Source organism: Athene cunicularia (assembly GCF_003259725.1).
Source record: "Athene cunicularia isolate RWA chromosome 2 unlocalized genomic scaffold, athCun1 chr2_part1, whole genome shotgun sequence".
Classification (NCBI taxonomy): Eukaryota; Metazoa; Chordata; class Aves; order Strigiformes; family Strigidae; genus Athene; species Athene cunicularia.
This window is the reverse complement of record NW_020799095.1, coordinates 18,123,495-18,144,295: the sequence shown is the minus strand read 5'-3', so window position 1 is coordinate 18,144,295 and position 20,801 is coordinate 18,123,495. Positions and strand designations below refer to the sequence as shown.

At 39.4% G+C, this 20,801-nt stretch overlaps 1 protein-coding gene across 1 annotated transcript in view; it reads left to right on the top strand.

The window, feature by feature from the left end:
• The first annotated feature begins 296 nt into the window (after positions 1 to 296).
• STK31 (serine/threonine kinase 31) overlaps positions 297 to 20,801 on the top strand; it is a 41,344-nt gene continuing 20,839 nt past the window's right edge. The window contains exons 1-11 of the mRNA XM_026843061.1: positions 297 to 324; positions 404 to 456; positions 751 to 792; positions 1,856 to 1,954; positions 2,938 to 3,009; positions 3,774 to 3,932; positions 5,593 to 5,948; positions 7,788 to 7,968; positions 9,903 to 10,018; positions 10,826 to 10,985; positions 16,771 to 16,893. Coding sequence (XP_026698862.1) covers positions 297 to 324; positions 404 to 456; positions 751 to 792; positions 1,856 to 1,954; positions 2,938 to 3,009; positions 3,774 to 3,932; positions 5,593 to 5,948; positions 7,788 to 7,968; positions 9,903 to 10,018; positions 10,826 to 10,985; positions 16,771 to 16,893 — 1,389 coding nt within the window. The remainder of the gene's footprint in view (positions 325 to 403; positions 457 to 750; positions 793 to 1,855; positions 1,955 to 2,937; positions 3,010 to 3,773; positions 3,933 to 5,592; positions 5,949 to 7,787; positions 7,969 to 9,902; positions 10,019 to 10,825; positions 10,986 to 16,770; positions 16,894 to 20,801) is intronic.

The following is a 20,801-nucleotide window of genomic DNA, read 5'->3' as shown; positions in this document are numbered from 1 at the left end:
CCCCCCCCCCCCCAAGTGGAGCAGAGACTCCCTAGCGTACCCCGAGTGGTTTTGTTTATTCTTGCTTCATTAAAATTATAAAAATATTTGGCTTTTGACTTCAAAATTTATAACAGAAACGTGGAGGTGAGGCAAGAGGAGGGCAGGAGCCCGCGGAGCAGTGAGCCTGTGGTGCATTCAGGGCAGGGACAGGTGGTGAGGTGGGTGGGTGCACCTCCCTGCTCCATGGGCCTCGGGGAAAAAATACCTGAATTTTTCTTTTATAGATATCTTGTAATATTTCAGAATCTGTCATCATGGATGGGGACACAGAGCATGGCAAAGGTAATGTGAAGCAGTTTTTAAAATAAATATATGTAATCTTAACACTTGAGAATAATTCTTTTTTTTCTTCTCCCTCAAGTTGAAGATGTTGTTGGCAGCCATGTTGAAGATGCTGTAACGTTTTGGGCACAGGTGAATTCAGAGAACTTTTATTTTAACAGAAGTGTTTAATTTTATCACCCTCCCAACCCCCAGCAAGTTTCTGTGGAAGTGAGAATAAATTTTAGCATTTGATGTTGGGGAAAAAAGCTAATTTAGATCTTAGAATTGCAAGTAGTATTGTTCCCTTTCAAACTAAAATCGGTTATTACTTTCTGAAATGTCAAGAATTGTTCAGCCATCCTTTTGAACAGTAGTTGGGTTTTTTGGAATATTTGGTAGGCCAAAAAAATAAACAGTTAAAATATTGACTGCAGAACACTGTAGGAAGCAGTCAGAGTCCTGCTGGGGGTGAATCTCCTGCTCTGGGTGAGCGTTTGGGGCAGTTTCATTGAAGCTTGATGTGGTTCAAAGATGCTAGGACCTTTCAAGTTCTGTGTAGATGGGCAGGAGGGTGTTGGATAGGGGAGTGAGAAAAAGTAAAGAAACACAAAATGATGAGTAGTTTTCATGAACGTGTGGGGTGCAGCAGGGAGAGGGAAAAATCCAGGAGTAGCAGAGTTTGCCTTTTGTTTTTGGTCTGCTGGCTGCTTGGTGTGGGCATACTAGTCGGCACCTGTTTAACTTCGAGCTAGTTGGGAGGAGGTAATGCTGCTTGTCATCTCTCTAATTTGAATTTGGGGAGGGGGCCCAAACTTACTCTTTATGGAGTAGCTTCTTCCAATAAAGGGATTTTTAGATGTAATAGGTAATTCTCCTTTAGGTTCATACCATGGCATTCTGTGACTCAGTCACAATATTTAATATTGTAAGGTACAAAAGATAGGAGTGTACTTCTAAGGTTAACTAAAAGTTTAGTTGTAGCGGTGTTTTCTTCACTGCTCTGAGTTCTAGATTATTTTCCTTTGAATTGTGAAGTAGAAAGTTGTTTGATATAATGCCATGTTACTGGAATTGACCCAGTTCTGCAGTGTTTCAGATATCAAGTTGTAACTGAAAAGACAATGCTTTTCTCAGCCAAATGAAAACCCAAGTCTTGCATGTGAAAAGATTGAGGGAGGTATGCCAGAGCTGTTGCCCCCGTGTATTAGGGAGAGAAAGAAAACACCAAATACATACTAAAACTTGTGAGGGGGGAAGATCTGCATACTGCTCACAGAAGCTGGTAATTAAACCGTTAAAAGTGTTTGTTGCAAACTATCTCTCTCGGGTACATGACCTGCCCCTGATGCAATTCATGAATTTTTGGAAGAAAACGAGAGCAGGTTTACAAATGCAACCAAAATCGTGAAGATTGAAAGCTTAAGGTGGGATGTTACTTGCCTCAACAGCAGTGCAACTGTTTTCGGTTTAATTTTTGGATGTTACAAACCATCAAGCCTATATTAAAAATGACAGTTAATAACTTGTATCTTCTCTCCACACTTCTTAGAATGTCAGTAGATCTGAGGATCTCTTGAAAATAAGTCGTATGCTGGCAGAAGTTTGTCCTCGGGCTAATGCAGTTTCTAGCAAACCTGATCTTAGTAAGGTAAGTAGGTTGTGTGTAAATGGAGTTTGTTTTACCTGGATGTAAAAGCCTTAATCCTATGTAATCATTGTCTTAGGTGATATTTGATTATGATGTGGGTTATATTCTCTTAAGATCTCTTTAGAAAACTGCTGGCTTTCCTAAAGAAAACGCTTATTTCGTGCGAGCAAGTTTAAATCTTTCTGCGCTTAGACTTAAGTTAAATTACACAACCATAGGGATTTTTTTTTAACACTTGGGGAAATACAAGAAGGTAATACACAGAATGCTGAATTCTCTTTCGTTGTCCAGTGTACATTATGAATTATCTTTAACAAGAGAGCACTGCTTTTTTGACAAGTGATTCTTTGCTCCACCTCAAGAAGTGTAGAAGATCTTACAAAAAAAGGTACTGTTAAATGCACTGGACAAAATACTCTGCAAGAATATAACAAGGGCCTATTTAATGGCAGTTCTATGACAGGCATACAAAGAGTGATGGCAACTTTTGGTTTTGTGTGTGAACTATTGATGGCTTATTGCAAAGTAAGGTTGACATAAAATGATTGTCTGAACCGTTTGTGTGTGCAGGTAAATGATCTTCTACGTTCTGCTTGAAAAAGAAGAAACCACCAACAGCAAACCCAGCCTGTTTGTGGTGTGACTGGCTTGTTCCATTGTCAGGCTTAATAAGCCATCAGTGTCAATAAAATGTGGTAACACATGAACAGAAAAGCCATGGAAGAAGCTGTGTAAAATGTTGGTGTAGTTCTACTTGGGAAATTTTCTTTGAGCTATTGTTTTTGGAGTAGAGGATTATGGTTTTGAGGCATTAGCATATATTATTGAGGTAGTATATCAAATGCATTACTGTGTTTTTATACTGCTCTTGGGATAGTTATAGGAGAGGTCAAAATAGGATTTGTAATGTATTACAAATACCATTTTGAGGTATGCTTATATTTTCAAGATGTAATTTTTGATCTCTTCTTCTTGATTTCCAGATTTATGGTGGCTGTTTTTCTGAAGATGGATGTTGGTACAGATGTGTGATACAGCAAGTGATAAAGGAAAAGGCAGGAACTTGTAAAAAAATCTTTAATGGTGTATCAGTTCTACATGCAGGATGATAGGAAAAAATGCAGCTTCTCTTTTTGAAACTTGCTGTGTGTGAATGCATTTAAAAACAGTGAATATACGTGTGGGACACAAATTCAAGTGACCTGTAATTTTGAAAAATGGTGATGAAAAGACTGGCAAAACATGACATACTTGCAAAATGCTGTTTGTTATCTCTTTATCAAGAGATTCCGGAGTGAGTGGTAGTTAATGTTGTTAAGTAGTGTAATTTAATTCAAAACTTCTGAGTGGTGAAAAATAGCAGCCTTTGTGTGACATGTTAGCACTGATGCAGGTAACCTGAAAGAGTTGTTAATCAGCATTAGGTGACTGATACAGAAGGCTAGTAGTTCCTACTTAAAATGGTAATTTCTAGACAGGCTGGTTGGCATGGAAACATTAGATTACATATCTGTCCGTTACAGAAAGTCTTCTATATTGCTTCTTAATTGTAGCCCTTGGAAAAAGAAAAAAATACCAGCAAAGATCTATTTTGTTACTTAAAGTTTTGTTGCTAAGCTTGTAGACAGGTGCCAACACAAGAGATTTCTCTTAACTGGGTTTCTCCCTTTGAAGGGTGTCTAGACTTAGTACAGAAGACTCTGATCTCTGCAACATACCTGTGTGTTAAAATTCTTACCTTGTAGTAGTTGTCAATGCATATTTCTGTATGAGGTTTGTGTAACCTCTGCTGATTCTGTATTTTACGTTATTGTTGCAGTGTCAGGTATTGTACATTGACTATGGAAATTCTGAGATTCTGAACACCTCAGACATAGTTGAAATTCCATCAAATTTGCAGTGTCCAAGTGTTGCCAAGAAGTACAGACTCTGGGGACTGCAGACACCGAACAATCAGGACTTAAATATGTTTGAAGAGGTGAGTAACAGATTTTGAAACATTTAGATGATGGGATCTGATGCTGCCAAATACCAGCAGTTTCACCAGGAGGAGCCTTCTAAGAGCTGGATGTTTCAATGTGAAGTCAGAGCATGCTGTGAAGAACTGCCTGACCTGTTGTCCTCAACATACTCCAGAAACTCAGATGGTTTTGTCAAGAATGGCTCAGGTCGTGCAGGGGGTTGATTTTTAGAGCATGCTTTTGCCATCTTCAGAGCCTAACGTCTATTTTTGACTGACCTGAGTTCTTCCTGGTGCTGAGGAAACAAAGTACCTCTGTTTCTTTCCCTTCAGAGTGAAAAATACCTTGGTCAGAGAACCTGTGATAAATTCACAGCTTGAGTGCTATTTGAATGAGCAGCTTGAATACCATTTGCCTGGGTACTGTACAAACTTTGGTTAGGAGAAAGAGTAGCAGGTGAATGTGAGTGACATTAAGACCTTCATTGTCCCTGGCCAGCAGCAAACATGAAAAGCTCAGGAGCTGATGCCAACAGGACTGGTAAAAGCTTTGAGCCCTTCTGAGTGGCACTGGTGACCCTTGGTTGAGTTTTACTAGTGGTGGTCTCCCTTTCTGGGACACCATTTACAGCCTTAATGGCATGCTTTTGCAGGGCTTGTAACTGGCACTGCCCATCCTTCACCAGTCGGTGGCTTGGGAGAAGCAGTTGCCAGAGGGGGAGGAGGCAGGAGGCAGCTGTCCTGTCTGCCTTGTGTATTCATCTGCTGTTTGGAGGAAATCCTGATACCCCCTGTGTCCTGTTGACACTGCTTAATGTGAGCACTTGAGGCAGGTGAAAATATCTGTTCTCAGTTCTGAGATTTGTTTTGTTTGTGTGGTGGTGGTGCTGTGTCCTTTGTTTTTTGTTGGTGTTTTTTTTTTTTTAAACAGTTCTTGTTGCTAAAGCTTTATTTGCTTGCTCTGTGTAACTTTCCTGCCCCCCACCCCTTCTCTTCCTCATATTCAGCAAAACCAACATGTTTTCAGAAGTGGTGGGGCAAAACCACCCTTGTTAATAAAAGATAAGTTTCTCCCAGATGTCTTGTGAAAGTCTGGAGTGTATTCCTCAGTCTTTCAAAGCTGTTTTTCTTTGATACTACTGATGAAGCTGATTGCTGCCAATTCTGGTATTATTTTCAAAGTTCTAAACGAGTAGTTTCAGTAAGGTAGGTACACATAAGAATGCATTTGTTGCTATGTTCTGTTTCAGCTTTGAGACCACATATTGAAAGGCTGTTAAACAATGTAATAAATCAGATATTTTTCATACTATTTTGTATAATACTGTTAAACAGGTAATCTAGTATCCTCTAAAAGGATTGGATAATCTGGTTGCCAGTTTCCACTGAGAGTTGATGGGACTTTGGACTTCTGTCACTTATAAATGATACTGAATTCTTGAAAGCTGAACATTGAGGGAGAGTTAGTGATGTTGAGGCCCAGTCTGGCATTGACAGGTACAGTTGTAGTTGTACAGATAGAGCATTGTTTCAGAATAAATGTGTTAAACATAAGCTTTACCTGTGCAGCTCTCTGGGTTTTGGTCTTAAACATGTCCTCTCTTTTTTAGAAGTCTGATTTCAGCTAAAAGTGTTCAGAGTATCCAGTACACAACTTCACTGTATTTTTATTTTACAGGGGAAGAAGTTCTTGAACAGCCTAGTTTTTGAAAAAGAAATAAAAATACATCACAAAGCCAAGCACGAAGATGGTACAATTATTGCCCAGGCAGAGCATGAAAAAACAGATATTGGACAAGAGGTGGCCAGGGCAGGGTTTGCTGAAAAATATACATCTGCAGGGAACACTAGCAATGTGGAAGGGAAAAAAGTATATCCAAAGCAACACCGACATCAGGAGACAAAAGTTTCAGTTCCGGTGTGGATGAACAGATCTGGTCAGGCGCTGAACAGCACCCCAAGAGGGCGCTTTGACCAAGCAGCTGCCAGCACAAGGAGTCGGAATTTTACTGGAAACCGTATGTTTGCACACAAGTAAGGCAGTGGGATGTCACAGAAAACTTTGTATGAGTGGTCTGATCAGCTCTGTTGCTGGGATGTGTGCGTATGAAGATGGAGGGGGAAGTGGGCACCTAAAATACAAGTTCTGCCTTTCCAGCATCGAGTAATACTGGTACTCCATGGAAGGGAAGTCTGTGTGAGTTTCTGTGTGTATGCATGCTGTGGTGGTGGTAATTAGGGGATTAATCTGTACAAAGCTGTTCATCAGTGTTGTTGCTGGTTGGATAGCTTCCTTATTTGATTTGCAGAGACAGGCTGTTATTATATATCAATGGAAGATTTTGAAAAAGAAGGAAGGAATAGCAGTTAGTGAGAAGACACCAGAAAGCTTAGTTGAAAGTGTGAAGGTTGCAGGACGTCGGGCCTCTAGCACATTCTGCAGTGATCAGCAGTGCAATGAATGGTCCTTGTTTTAGTAACTGTATAATTTCTATAAGCTTGTCCTTGAGACTTTTGGTATCGATCTCCTATTTATTTATCTCTAATTAAAAACTCGCTGGACACAAATGTGGAATGTGAAAGTATGCTTACCTAGCAGGACAAACGTGTTTTGGTGATTTTGTGTGGGAATGTAACAGTGTGTGCTTATAAGAAATAAAGCCAGCAATCACAGTTTGAAGCAAGCTTTTAGGGGATAACCATGTCGCTGCAACTTGTAATTACATTGACAAGAGGTGGTGGTAAGTTGGCAGTTACAGTTGTTGTCAGAAATCTTTTTAAAGAGACTTATCCTACAGTTGCTAGGTTGCCATGGCAACAGGCTGCTGAGACAAATGTTTGTGGATAGTGTAAGAAGTAATGTTCTTCAAAAAAACTTGTTAAGAATTTGCTTATGTTCCATAATTTGAGTTTCTCTAAACTTATGAATCACCTGAGGGCATGCCCTTCCACATACCAGCAAAGTATCCAAATCTTTTTTACAATTAGATCATTTAGCCAAGTCTATGCTGTTAACAAACATTAATATGAAATAAGAAGCTCTTCAGAAAGTCTAAATGTATAGTGAAGTGCCTCATCCTGAGTTATTTTGATTGATCTACCCTCCTTTCTGAGTAATGGATATGCTCTGAATCTGATATTAAAAAATCCTACTTTTTTTGGGGGGGGGAGGGGGGCATGCAGTGTTGAGATGGCTTTGTAGACAGAAGTATCCCGACTGGCCTGAGCAGCTGGCAGCCAGCAGGGTCTCTATTCCATTTCTCTATGTTACGGTGTCCTTTAAGTTTTTGCACATTGCAGGCATTTTTGAGATTGTATGTCTGCAAAGGAAATTGAGAAGGAAAGAAAATAGGGTGTAACCAAAGCCATGCAGGTGAGGATGAAGTTTATGTGGGGTCTAGTAGAGCTTTGGTACTTTGTCACAGTACTCTTGAGACAGATGGCTTCACATCACTCCTCTTCGTTATAAAATTAACTTTTAGGGTGTGGATGCAAAACACTAACCTTAAAGTACTGGCTTCCTTAGTAGACAGAAGATTTGACTTAAAATGGACCTTCACCGGATCTGCAGCGTGGTATTGTATGATGTTTTTTGGATGGGAAAGACACTTGAGTTAGTGACTGTGTAAACATATGAAGGGTTGTCTTCAGGTGATGTGTTTTTTTTCTGCGATGGTGCATAACAGTCTTTGTAAGGACTGGTGTGGAGAGGAATAGATTTCTGAAGAAGTAAAGCACAATTGTGCAGGTGTTTCTGTAGTCTTTTGATGTGGCGTTCTGTAGTCATTATTGAAATTACAATAGTATGAAAGAATGCACTTTGGTTTGTTTCTTTTTCTTCTAAACTAATTCTTCTTGGTTCATTTTTAAAAGGGAAAAAATAGCAGCTTCTACCTCAGCATCAGACACCAGCTTGGCACAAATAAGACTAGATCAGAAGCTGTCCGAAGAGAAGGAGGTTCTCAGAAGGGAGAATGTAAATCTCTTGCAGAGGCAGAAAGAACTAGAACTGACAGTTCAACAGCTGAAATGTGAACTTCAGGTATGTGGAAATGCAAAGAGGATGCTTCTCTCCTGGCTGGAAGTGTTTTCTGGCAGTGCTTCTTTCTTACAGTTTCATTGTACTGAGGTTTGGCCATGCACTGTTTGGAATACAGAAGGAATAAACTGTTTTGAGTGAAGACTTGTCTTGCTCTAGTACAGGGAGATGCTGTCACTGTGTGTTAGCGTGGGTTCTGAAATCCAGGTTGGACTCTGACTGCCCTTAGTGTATGTAGTGCCTTGCTACTGCACTTGATGCAGCTACTGGTTTGGGTGTAGGTGTTCAGTTTGAATGTGGAGTTCTGCACGTCGTGATTAAAAATATCCTTTGCGTATAGGGATGTAATCCTTGCCTTCTTTTCCACACACTTGGAGGGGAAAAACAGCTTTCTGTGTGTTGGGCTGAAAATTCCTAAACATCACAGATCACAGCAACTGTGGAATTAGAGAAATGGATAAAAATTATTTCCTTAATTTCTGCTTAATAGAAAAGATGGTTATATTTCTTTCAAGGGAAGCTTCCAGCACTGAGAAGCACAGTACTTAGTAATAGTTCCTGATAGGCTTAAAAATGCTGTGAATGGTTTTAAGTGTGATAAATAGCAGTAGTAGGAAGAGATTGCATGTAAGGATGCTATGTTTGCATAAATTCAGAAAATGCTGTGCGAACTCTTTAACAGATACGAAAGGAAAATCTCCCCTTGAGACCACTGAACCTGAACTTGCACACAGCTGTTCCTTTTTCTTCTTTGTGGATTAAAACTACTCATAACCAGCTTTGCTACTTGGGTTACCTCTACCTAGAACACCCATGTTTCTACATATACTAACCCATCATTGCACAGATTATCCATTTGCTTATGCACTTCTGTGCAGACTAAATTAACAAGCAACAGAATACATGTCTTCATCTAAGAAAAAACACTTGGATGGAAGGAGTTCTTAGAAGCATTTCTTCCATATAGTCTGATTTTTTTTAAAAAAACCCACCCTGTTTTCTGCAAATATTTTATTACTATTTTGTGTTGAGTGCAAGAAAACTTTCAAAAGAAAAGGTTATAGATAGTTCTTCAAAGTAAGAAAATGTTTGCTCCCTGCTAAAAACACTATGGTAGGCAGTGATTTGTTTTAGAAGGGTGATGTGTGGTGGTGGCTTTGAGGAGTACTTAAAAAAACACCCTGCAGTCATGAGACTTTGGATGCTCATCTGCAAATACAAAACTATATAAATCCTGCTATGTTTGTTTTTTGGTGATTTTTGGTTCTTTTAATATAACATGTAGTGAGTCTGAAAGACTGTTTCATTACCTCAAGCGGAGTTTATAAAAATATCTGTGTGGTATGAGATCAAGCTTTTAAATTTGGGTTGCCCATTGAATATAGTCTAATGTGGTGTGGACTGGTTTTGAGTGAAGAATATTCCTTATTTTGTCTTAAGAATATTCCTTGTAGGAAGGTTAGGATGGTTGTACGTACAGGAGCAGTTGTTGTTTTGCTGCACTGATCTGAGGTGTGGTAGTGATGGGAGTAAGGAGTTCAGTGAATTAAATGAGGTCCTGGGCTTGACTTCCCTTGAACTAATGGGTGGGAATTTTTCAACAAGGGAAGAAAAAATTCCATTTGTCTGAAGAGTTGCTAGCAAATGGGGAGTAATTGAAGAAATACTTGGAACACATCACTGCTGAAATGAGAGGAAGGAAATGAACCATTAACTTAAAAGAAGCTATTAAAGAAAATAAAATTACCATCATTGGTGTGTATGTCTGTCTAGGCATTTTGTTAGTGTTTTGCAGAGGGACAGTTCTGTGCGTATGTGTGTGTTGATCTTCTTTTCAAAAGTCTGAATTGTGATCTGCATGTTAGTAATCCTGACTGACTGCTGTGACTATTGATCTATCCTTACCTGTCTTTGTTAAAACACTGTTTTGAAAATGATAAATAATTCAGAGAGAGAAGGAAGCATCCAGGAAGTCTTCTGAAAGCTTTGAGGAAACCATGTGTACACAGTTTGAGATGATAGTGAGAAGTTTGGCTGCTAAGGTGAAGTCATTGAAAGAAAGGAGGTATGTGTTTTGTTTTTTTTTTTTAAACAGTATTATTTATCATTGACCTGCTTATCTCTTGAAGTCATGCATGCTTTTTTTGTTTCCCAGAAGTTTTTGTTAATTTTGTAAGAAAAAATTGTTGCATATGGAGGGGAGTGTTTTCCAAAAGCAAGGCTGAAACCTGAGCTCTTTGGAATCTCATATTTGAATTTGTCTTGACTGCTTCTGTGTTTGTCAGATAACTTCACTTCTGTTCCTTTACCATAGCTGTTGCAAGAAGAGCTTTCAATTCCATTTCAAAGAAAATATTGATTAGTAAATGCAGCTAATTGTTAAAAGTAACTGGGTAGTCAAGAGTTCCTTGGGTATCTGTATTGCTGTGAGAAGTGTATCTTTGGGTAGCTCAGATTATCCTTTTGGTTTTAAAAGAAGGGACAAAACTGCAGTGAGAAGACTTGAAATAGAAATGACCATCAGCTCTTTTAAGAAGGTATATATTTATATTGGTGTTTATGTTCATGGAAGATAAGTGGGAAAAAAAAAGGAAATGGGGCAAAAAGGAAACTTAAGACCAGGAGAGAATTTCCACATACAGCCTTATCAATGATGAGGTATAATGAATGTCGTCTTGGTCCTTCCCCAGAAAAAGATTAACAGCTGAAAGAGATTGCTGCTGCTACCTTTTGAAAGAAACTAGGTTGTTAACATGGCAGGTCCTATCTCAAACTTTATATGTTGAAGGGGTGTGAATAGCATTGATTTTTAAACTGCTTGAGTTCTGGAAGAAAAGTCCTGGTAAAATCTTGTTTTGCCCTTACAATTTAGGCACACAGCTAAGAACAGTTGTTTTGTGGATCAGCTGTCACAAGCCATAGAAGTTGTTACAGAGGGATGTCTCACTGTTCCATGTTCTTTGGAAAAATTGCAGAAGATCTGGACAGAGTATGACTTGGCTCAAGAGAGGATTCAGTTATGCAGAAATGTGGTAGGTTGGAATTATTTTTTTCTCAAGAGCTATAATTTTAACAACTATTGATAGAGTATTGTAGTCTTAAACGTGTAGCTGGATAGCATGAGCACCACATGGAAACATCTGTCCTTTGCTAGACAATGTTGGAGGCTTTGCTACCTTTGCACAACTAACTAATGTATTTGTGGAGTGGTTATTTTTTTGTTAAACCTAGACTTTTTGACACCCTTGGTTTTTGTAAAGAAATATAAGGAAATCAGAACATGGCAGCTAAAAGGTTTCTGTTCTGTAATAGTTAGAAAGCTCTTCAGCTGTGCAGCTGCAGTGTCTGTCTTAAAAACCTTTTGTTAAAGCAGCACGGCACTACCCAGTATATGCTTCCCTCCTGCGGGGAGAGCGGTAGGCAAATACGGGTGTATAGGAAGATGGACTTGCATAGGAGAAAGCTGCCATCTAGTGCAACTTCTCTGCAACACAGGTCAGGTCTGCAGGAGCCTGCCTGGGTGTGCGGGTACGGCTGTGCTGCTCGGGATGCTCCTGGGCGGCTTCTGGGAGCAGGAGGGTTCCCCGGCCTGGGGATGGCGGGGAGGGGTGGTGGTTGTGTGCCTGGGAGAATGACAGCAAATGCGATGTGACTGTCTTCAAGTAGAACCTAAAACATGTTTGCTTAAGAAGTGTTGCTGTATTACACTGAATTTAATGGCTTGTGAAATGGACTAGAAAATAATGAGCCATGAGGAGAACGCAAGTTAAGTTCTGTTTCTGCTGCTTGTGCTGGGAAGAGTATTAAAACATCCATAGCATGGCGTATGTTTAATTGTTTTTAGTAAACAAAATAATTTCACCTATAGAAAAGTCAAATGTTTAAATTTGAACAACATTAAGATAAATGTTAATAAGCAGATGACATTTTAGTGTTGCATCTTGTATAGGGGAATAGTATGCAGAAAAACAGCTAGATTGTGAGGTACCCAGGAGCCAGGGCTGCTTAGGGATTCACTTGCACAAGCTTTCCCTGGGTGAATTCCTGATACCCTGTGAAATAGCAGTTACAGTTTTCTGGAGATTGCATGGGATGGTTGACCTCAAGTGTGTTGGTAAACCTTCTTGAGCCACAGCAGACAAGTAAAGCAAAGCTGTCTTAGAACTTATTTTTGCCCTGTTGTCTGGTTTTGCTTTGTCTTGGTTGGACTGGGGATAGGGTGAAAGAAAACTAATGTGGACAAGAAGTTAGGACAGGTGCAGACTTTGGGGAGTCTCAAAATGTTTAATCAGTAGAGGAGATGGTTCCTTTGGTGCCATTCAGGTGACAGTGCATCTGATGTTTTTTTTGGCTGTTTTTTTTTTTCTTTTTGAGTTGCTAACCCTAGCAAGCACTATTCTATGAGAAACATCATGAAAAGAGGTTTCATTCTTAAAGAGGAGGTTTTTCTCATGGGCTGATTTGTTGGAATATGTTAAACAATCTGGATGTTAACGCCCGTTTCTGTTGTGACGGGCTAACAATGAAGTCATGTCTGCATGATGCAGTGTAGTGTGTTACACTGCCAAAATAGTTGAAATACTGCTGAAATGAGCTTAGAGCACTGCTTCTGGTGGCTGTGTGTCTGTGTGTGTGTAACCCTCCTTTGTGTTGACAAGGTGTGGCCTCACATATGGCTTGAAAACTCCTTTTGTTCAGAAATCCACAACACTGCCCCTGTGTGTGTGTGTGTGTGTGTCCGTCCCTGCCTGTTGTGATGTTCCTGGTTGCCTAAACTAGGGTGCAAACGAAAGGGGTCATGAAATCTTGCGACTTCCAAGAGCAAGCAGTTGTAAAAAAGTCCTGCTTTCTGAAGAGAGGAAGTTGTCATAGTAGCATCACAAATAGTTGAAATGGGGGAAAAAATGAAGACGGGAGTTCTGTGAGATGTCGGGTATCCCCTAGAATGCCTGGATGCTGCAGAGGGTATGCATGTGGAAATGTGTGTGGAAGTGTAGAGCTCCCTGAAGAATTAATTTAGTTTTCAAGATGAACTGGTAGCAGCTGGAAGCAGGACATGGCAAAGCGCTTAGGGAATTTGTCTTAAGTGTCTTGAAGACTTTCGTAGGTGAAGGGTACAGAACAAGAGTTTTGGTGGCATCATGCTAGACTTGTGGTACTGCAAAGGTTGTCCTGTTTTAATGTGCGGTGTAGTGACTTAACTTTTTTTTCCTTGATAATAATTTTGATTTTTGAAGATCTTTGTGACATGTTACAGCACATAATCTTGGCTACTTGTTTTCAAATCTAAGAAGTGTCCAGGATGCACACAGTAGATGGGTGTGCTTGTTGTTCTGCCTGTTACCCTTACTAAAATTATACTGAACTGTAGATAGGCCAACAAGTAGTTTTGATGGTGCCACCGAGTGTGTTAATGTTACTAACTTGTTTCCTGCTTCGTTAAAATGAGGTACATGTCAATGCAATGTACAGGAAGCCCAGTGAACCCAAACAGATGAAATAGCTGGATATTTTATTATAGCAGACTGTTCTAACTCTGCTTAAGCTGTCAACGTAGCTGCCTGGATAGGTTTTGCTGAGTTAATTCTTGCTGTTTGGTTGCCCAAGCAATGTGCTCTTCCTTTAACCTCCCTGGAGTACTGATGCCCACTTTGACTGTTACAAGCCTCACTTGTTTGTAAGCTCTTGGGAATTAACATCTTGTCTTGCTTTGGGGGAAACCTAATGCATCTTAAATATCACAGGTGTGAGTAAACACAGTGAAGTTTGAGTAAATGGTGTTATTTCAGTTTCCATTGCCTGTGCTTTCTTAATTGTTTTATGCTAGTTTAACTGGATCTCTCCTGCATAGTGTCCCAAAAATGAAGAAGGGTGACCAGAGCATTTGTTCTTAATAAGGTATTTATGTTCCACATGTCTTGGAAACATAAAAAGATAATCAGTGAACTGATGTGGTACTGGGACATGGTGTGCATGAAAATAACAAAGAGGGTTCTCCTGGAGTAGAAATGTTTAAAAATACATTCAAAACTAATCATAGAATTCGATGTAAATTCTGTGTCCAAATAGGAAGGTAGTGGTGCTGATCACTTAACCAGCTCTCTGATAAAATGTTACTGAGAGGATGCCAGCTTTACAGATGGAAAAAACAGGGATAGATAGAAGTTCCTATGATTACAATGTAGAAGATACTCATAGTAATACAACTGACTTTTGTGTCAGTAATACAGTTTAATACAACTGACATTGTAGATAGTGTTTTATGGATGTGTTGTTTAATTTATGATTTTGATTTAGAAACTTAGTCAATATTTACTTTATTGGAGACTGTAGTGTACATGTTCAGCAGTTTTTTTGTGCAAAGGATGAAAAAAATCATGCTGTTTAAAAAAGGGGAACTATTCAGTTGCTCATTTAAAAAAAAAAAAAAAAGTGGGTGAGATAAAAAGAGTTGTTTAACGAGGATGTTGATGCTAGAGTTAGTTTTAGCTATCCTTATGCTGCAAAGTAGTAACTTGTGCTAAAGGGACTCAAACTGGGGCCAAAAGTAGAAGTAGGCTCTACAAATGGATTAGAATTTACCCGTGGAGGGGGATTATTAAATTTGTTTTTTCTCTTATGGGGTCATTAAATCAGACTTCAACAAGAATGCATTGATGCGGTGGTTGGATTATCCTGCTCTGATGGACTTTCTTAAGCATTGCTAGAGTTATCAGAAACAAGATGGTAAACTAGCTTGATGTTTGATATGACTTGAGTCTGGTGGTTGTTTGTGTGGGGTTGTTAGTTTGTTCTTGGTTGGGGTTTTTTTGTTGTTGTTTTGGGGTTTTTTTTGAGGTATAAGGTAGACCAGACAAACTAACTTTAGTAGTTTGAGAAACCTTTAGCCCGTTTTAATTCAGTCATACCAAATATCAAGCTAGTTTACCATCTTGTTTGCTTTTTTGATGAGCTTACAGCTTTGTAAAGCAGACTGTTAAAATGCTGTCTGTGTTCTTAATGCTCTCTGAAGTTTTTGTTTAGCAGGCATTATCTGAGCCATGAACTGTCACATGTACCCAGTTAAATGGCAGACATTGGAAAGAGACTTGTTTTGTGGCTCCCAATCTGTCTGAGTTCCTGGATTGTCATTTAGTCATGTGTAGACTGCTAAATTTACTCTAGTGCTTGAACTGGTATTAATTGGAATTTGGTTGCCTGACTGAATCTTCTACTACATTAAGTCTCTAATGCTCTACTTTTTGAAGTAATATTCTGCAGAAATCTCATCTTGGAAAGTGTTCTTTATGACAAGGGGTCCTTAGTCCTTTTTATGCAGTACATTACAAACTAGCTCCTGTCTTATGCAGGAAAAACAGCAGGAAGTCTTGTAAAAATTGTATGTGCTTTTGGTCACCAGAGGTACCCAAAAAGTGCAGAAGTGCCTACTAAATCTTTTTTTGGTGTTTCATGTTTTTCAGAGCTGATGCATCATGTTGTGTTCAGCTTCTATAGTAGAACTTAATCCACTAATTTTTATTCTCCAGCCCACTAATGTCTGGCTGAATTACAACATCTGTTCAGTTGCCAATAGAAGTTTTAAAGCAGTGTATGCTGCAACTTGAGGCTTTATTTTTAGGTGGTGTTTGTCCATCTCTTTCTGCTGTCTGTTAGAGGCAGAAGGCTTCTGTTCAGTCTTCTGTGGATACTTACTCCTGATTAAGTCAACTTATAAGATTTCATTGGATAAACTAAATTTAGATACTCTGAGAACCTGTGTTTGTGTATACATATTAGCTATATTATATATTGCTTGTTAGTAGGAAGTGTTCATTTGACATAATGTGAAAGTGGTATTATTGCCATGTTTTTTTTCTGTTTCTTTACTAATTGCCTTCCATGCTAGACTTTCCAAGACTCCTCCCCCACCCCCGTGTGGGGAAGGGAATGCATGTCAAGACAGTATGTTATAGATACTTGAGTCATTTTACTTAGTTTTATTTTTGGAGATGCATGTAGGAGGGAATAGCAAATCTTTACAGCAGGTCTGTAAAGCTGTAGCATGGTCTTCCATGTTCATATATATTTTCATATTTTTGGGGGCATGTTGGGTTAAATCACTGAAAAGAAAACTGCAAACATACTTCTGAGTAGCTTGCTTCATCCATTTCAAAATGCTTGGTTTTGGCGAGTCAGGTACCGGTACCTTGTGTGATATGAATGCGGGGTTTCCTCTCTTGTTAGCAGAAATAATCCTGCTAGTCATCCAAGGGAAACGGTTCTTGTTTCTAGAAAATTATCTTTAGTTTAATGATCTTACCACCGACAATCAGCAGGGAATTTACACGTTGCCTCTCCTTCTTGCTAGAAGGCAAGGAAAAAATTTTTAGAAGGATTTTTTTTGATGTTAAAGTATTTTTTTCCAGCAAGAAATCCGTTGCAGTCTGATTTTGTGGATGTGATTTGGCATGTATATGGGAGTGTGGATAATCCAAATTCTAGTTTCTGTCATATAGTCAAAAACTGCAGAACAACCCTGGTATTTTAAATTTACAGTGGCGATTAGGACTCCCATCGTTCTCAACAGTCATGCAGTGTTTCTTCAGTTGTCTGATAATGTGGGCATATTTTTATACTGTAAAGGGTGCTGTATTTCTGCACAGTGGTCATTATTATAGGAGTAGAGGTTAAAAACAAAATTTGCTTTTTCACTCATCCTAGTCAGGCATGTATTGTGCTATTTGTACTTCACAGGGATTAACACTTTTTGTATGACTTTCCATATTGTGTATGTGGTGTTTGGGTGTGAGCTGCTGACTTGCTTTTCTTTCTGCATAGGATGAAGGACATGAATTGATAATCAAGAGAGATGAGGTGCAGCAGAAATTGTATTCAGCAGTGAAAGAATTCATTTTGGAAGTGGATCAACTGCCCCTCTCTGAGCGCTCAAGAACATTACAAGTAAGGAGGTTGCTTTTATCAGTTTTGATTCTGAAACACTGGGAACTTGTGGAGGGTCTTTCATAAATATTAAGTGTTTCATAGTTGGAGACCTCGACAGCAGCAGGTGGAATTTTAGATAACACTTCTGAATTAAGTTCTACATTTGACACCAGTAGTTCTCAGTGTTACTTGTGATCTTGGTCTCAGATGTTTTGTTTCTAGAGGCAAGTTATTATCTAGATCCTGTATTTAAGCAGTAGCTTTTTTTCTTATGGTACTGTCTTTGGTGACTTCACAAAGCACAGAATATTTAGTATAAGACAGGTGTTAATGAGAGAACCTACAATTACAAAGTCAGTGCAGTTATCTTGTAAATTCTGGTAATGGGTTTTGTGGTTGGATTATATGCTTTCTGAGACAAACTTTTTGTTAAGGTGGTTGTGTAGTTTGGACTAGTGTAGCAAACTGTAAAATGTTTTGAGGTGAGAGTTAAACACTACAGAATTGTGTTTATACCAAGAGTGTCTTTCCCTCACAGCCAACCCAGTAACAGGAAGTAGATGGGGAAATAGTCTCTGTAAAGGCAGTAAGAACTTTTGAAGAGGACTTTCCATTAGAAACACCAAGTTGGTGTTTCTGGCCTTTGCTGTTAGAAATAATTTTATCTTTTTAATTTTAGAAATACTACTTGCTTTTATTTTGTCTGTGCAAGTGTGTGTGGAGAGGGGAAGAAGGTTGGCAATAGTTTGACAGCTTGTCTGTGCAAATTCCGGAGATGTATTTGTCCACATGTGAGATTGGATTTTTAGGAGAAATTAGCATGATTACAGGCTGCACTTATGTTTGTATCAGATTGGAGCAACATTAATAAATGGAAGCATTCAGATTTTTATGGAATTAATTACTCCATTTCTAATGGAATTATTTTTCAATGTTATTCAGAAAAACGTTTTTGATACAGTTACTTCTTGATTCTAGTCTGATATGCAGATTGGTGTCTTAATTGGAAAAGATACTGGATAGGTAGTATTTTATGGATTTCTATCTCTGGAGGTCCTGTGTGGATCTTGTTCTTTCATTCAGACAGAGGGAAGTTGTACCGTATCGTCTGGGGTTTTTCTGTTTTTTGTGGTTGTGGGGTTTTGGTGTGTGTTTAAAGGTTATGCTATGTTAATCCACTAGGTGGTAGGCATTAAGCATCTTCTAGCTAATCATACTGCAGTGGTATTTTAATAGTTTTTTGAAAATACTTGAAGGAGTACTGAAATGCTCCTAGGTGTGTTGAGTGAATGTTGTGCTTTAGCTTAACTGTGTTGATGATTATCTCTTGTATTAGCAGCTAGAAGATCAAAATAGTTCTCCTAAGTAGGGAAACAAACAAGTTTTTATCAAGTATCAGTGAGAACCTTGATTGCAGTTTCATAGAGCTGAAGAGATCATACTGTGCTGTCCTAGAGAAACAATAGTTTTTTCCACTATCTCTAAGAACAGGAGCTTGGAAGCTAATGGCTCTCTCACTGAGGCACGGTGTGTTGCAAACCTCTCTTCTGCATCACGCATCTCTTCTGACTTAGGTCTTACACCTTCCAGTGAGAACTGTTGGCCTGAGCTTACAGATTCCAACAGCTTCAGCTGCGGCTGTTTCAACTAGTTAGGACCAAAATAAACAGTGAACTGCTTACCAAGTGATAGTACTGCATTGGTCAAGAAGAAGGCTGAGAGTGTGGGCATACACATCAGTTACTGTGAAGCAAGCTAGGGTGGGAGCTGAGCAGTTGTCAGTGGTTCTGTGTTAGCTGTCTGTGAGCATGTTCCCTCTGTCCCATGGGTAGTGTTTAGTAGCTTGTTCTGCTCCTCCTAACTTCGCTTACACATAGCGTTTGGGACAAGTGCATGTGGGCCACTGAGGTGTCTTCAGATGGTAACTTGTTTTCCTGCTGGAGCTGACTTCTGTATCCAGGTGCTGGTGAAGTTGCTAATGCTTTAGGGAAGTGTGTTTATAGTATGAAAAATGGGATGTAACTTACAGGATTCTTTCCTTGAGGACAGCCTGATGGAATGCATGCAGATACTTTTCTGGTGTGACTAGTACTATTATTTTTGTAAACGAGGTGTGATACTGGATATGAAACTGCTACAGAGCACTTTTCTCAGTTCTGTTACCCACTTTTGGCTGCTGTTTTATAGGCTGATTGTTTTTTTTTCCTCTGCCTTCAGACTGTTCTTTTGAACCTGGCTTCTTCCTTGCTGTGCAGTTTTCTATCCGTGTGTATTAAAATGCAGCTGTTAAGAAAAGAATGTGAGAAAAATCTGTTGTGCACTTGAATGATTTAAGTAGCCTCCATAAATTTAGCACAAACCTCCTTGTATTAGCTTATGGACCAAGCGTATTTGTACAAAGCTCATGTCACTTGGTGCAGTTAGGAATTGATGTTTTAAATGATTGATTGTACTGAATATGCTGCTCATTGTAGTAGCTATTGCTTTGAAAGTGGTTTTATAATTTTTATAAAATACTGTTTGGCAGTGCTTGTTGGTTTTCTGGATTTTTGTCACTGTATTTAGTTACTTAGAATGTCAGGAGATTTTTATGCTTTTGGCCCGAATCTGAACTTTTGCTGTGCTGTATCTGTAGAGCAGGGGCCTGTTTGTGGCATCATCATGTGTAGTTAAACCGGTTAAGCTCCTCTGCAGTATCTGTAGTCCTCAGCAAGGGGAGGGCATTGCTGCTATGTTCTGGCCTGTGGTGGTAGTGTCAGCCTGTTCTGCTTCAAGTTATATTGGGTTGATCATATGACCTCTGTGTTTCAAGTGCCTGAAAGGCTCCTGACAGGTGACTTCAAGTTCTATCATACTGCTTTTTCCGTTGGCTATTGAGTCTAAATGGATGCAAAGATGAAAACTCTTTGAGAGAGGTGTTCTGTTTTTTTTCTTCATTTGCATGACTTAGGCATTTTTTGGAAAGGTTTGTGATATTTAACTCATGTTTTGGGATCTGAGAAAAGAAAAAAAAAAAGTGAAATGCTGTATATAAGCAACTATCAGCAACCTTTCTCAGGGTTTCTTAGTCACTTTGGGAATGATGTGGGTAAGTACTATGATGGATTTTTGAACGGTCGTGTATGCTATTTATTACAAAACCACAGGTTCCTCCTGTCAAATGAAGGGCAAAGGGGGGATACCAACAGGATTGCAGTGTGTAAGCCAGAGGTTGGCATAGTGTTGCCCGGGGGTGGCAATCCTAATGAGAACATTTACACCGCTCCTGGGAGTGTATCTGAAATGCTTGTACACCAGTGTACACAGTATGAGAAGCAAACAGGATGAACTGCAAGTGTTGATAGCTCCCAGAACTACGATCTCATTGGTATTAGTGAGACTTGGTAGAAGGAGTTCTATGCTGGGAGTGCTGGAATGGAGGGCTACAGGCTGTTTATGGGGGTTAGACCAAGCAGGCGAGGTGGAGGTGTCACACTATACGTAAGGGAGAGGTTTGATTGTACAGCGCTTAGGGTTTGTGGTGATGTGGTTGAGAGTTTCTGGGTAAGGGTTAGGGGGATTGAAAACAAAGGAGGTGTTGGGAGTGGGTGTCTACTACCGATCACCCAGCCAGGATTTAAGCACTGATGAGTTATTCTATAGGCAATTAGGAGAAATTTCTGGATCGGTAGCCCTTGTCAGGAAAGTTGAAATCTCCCATAAGGGCATCAACTGGGAATATACTGCTGTGATGAGCAGGTCTTGGAAATTACTGAAGTTTGTAGGTCATAACATCTTGTCACAGGTACTAGGCCAACTAGGAAAGATGCCCTCTTAGATTTGCTGTTTGTGAATAGAGAAGGATTTGTAAGGGATGTGATGGTAGGTGGCTGTCCTGGCCACAGTGATCATGAAATGGTTGTGTTTAAAATTTTCAGTGTGTAATG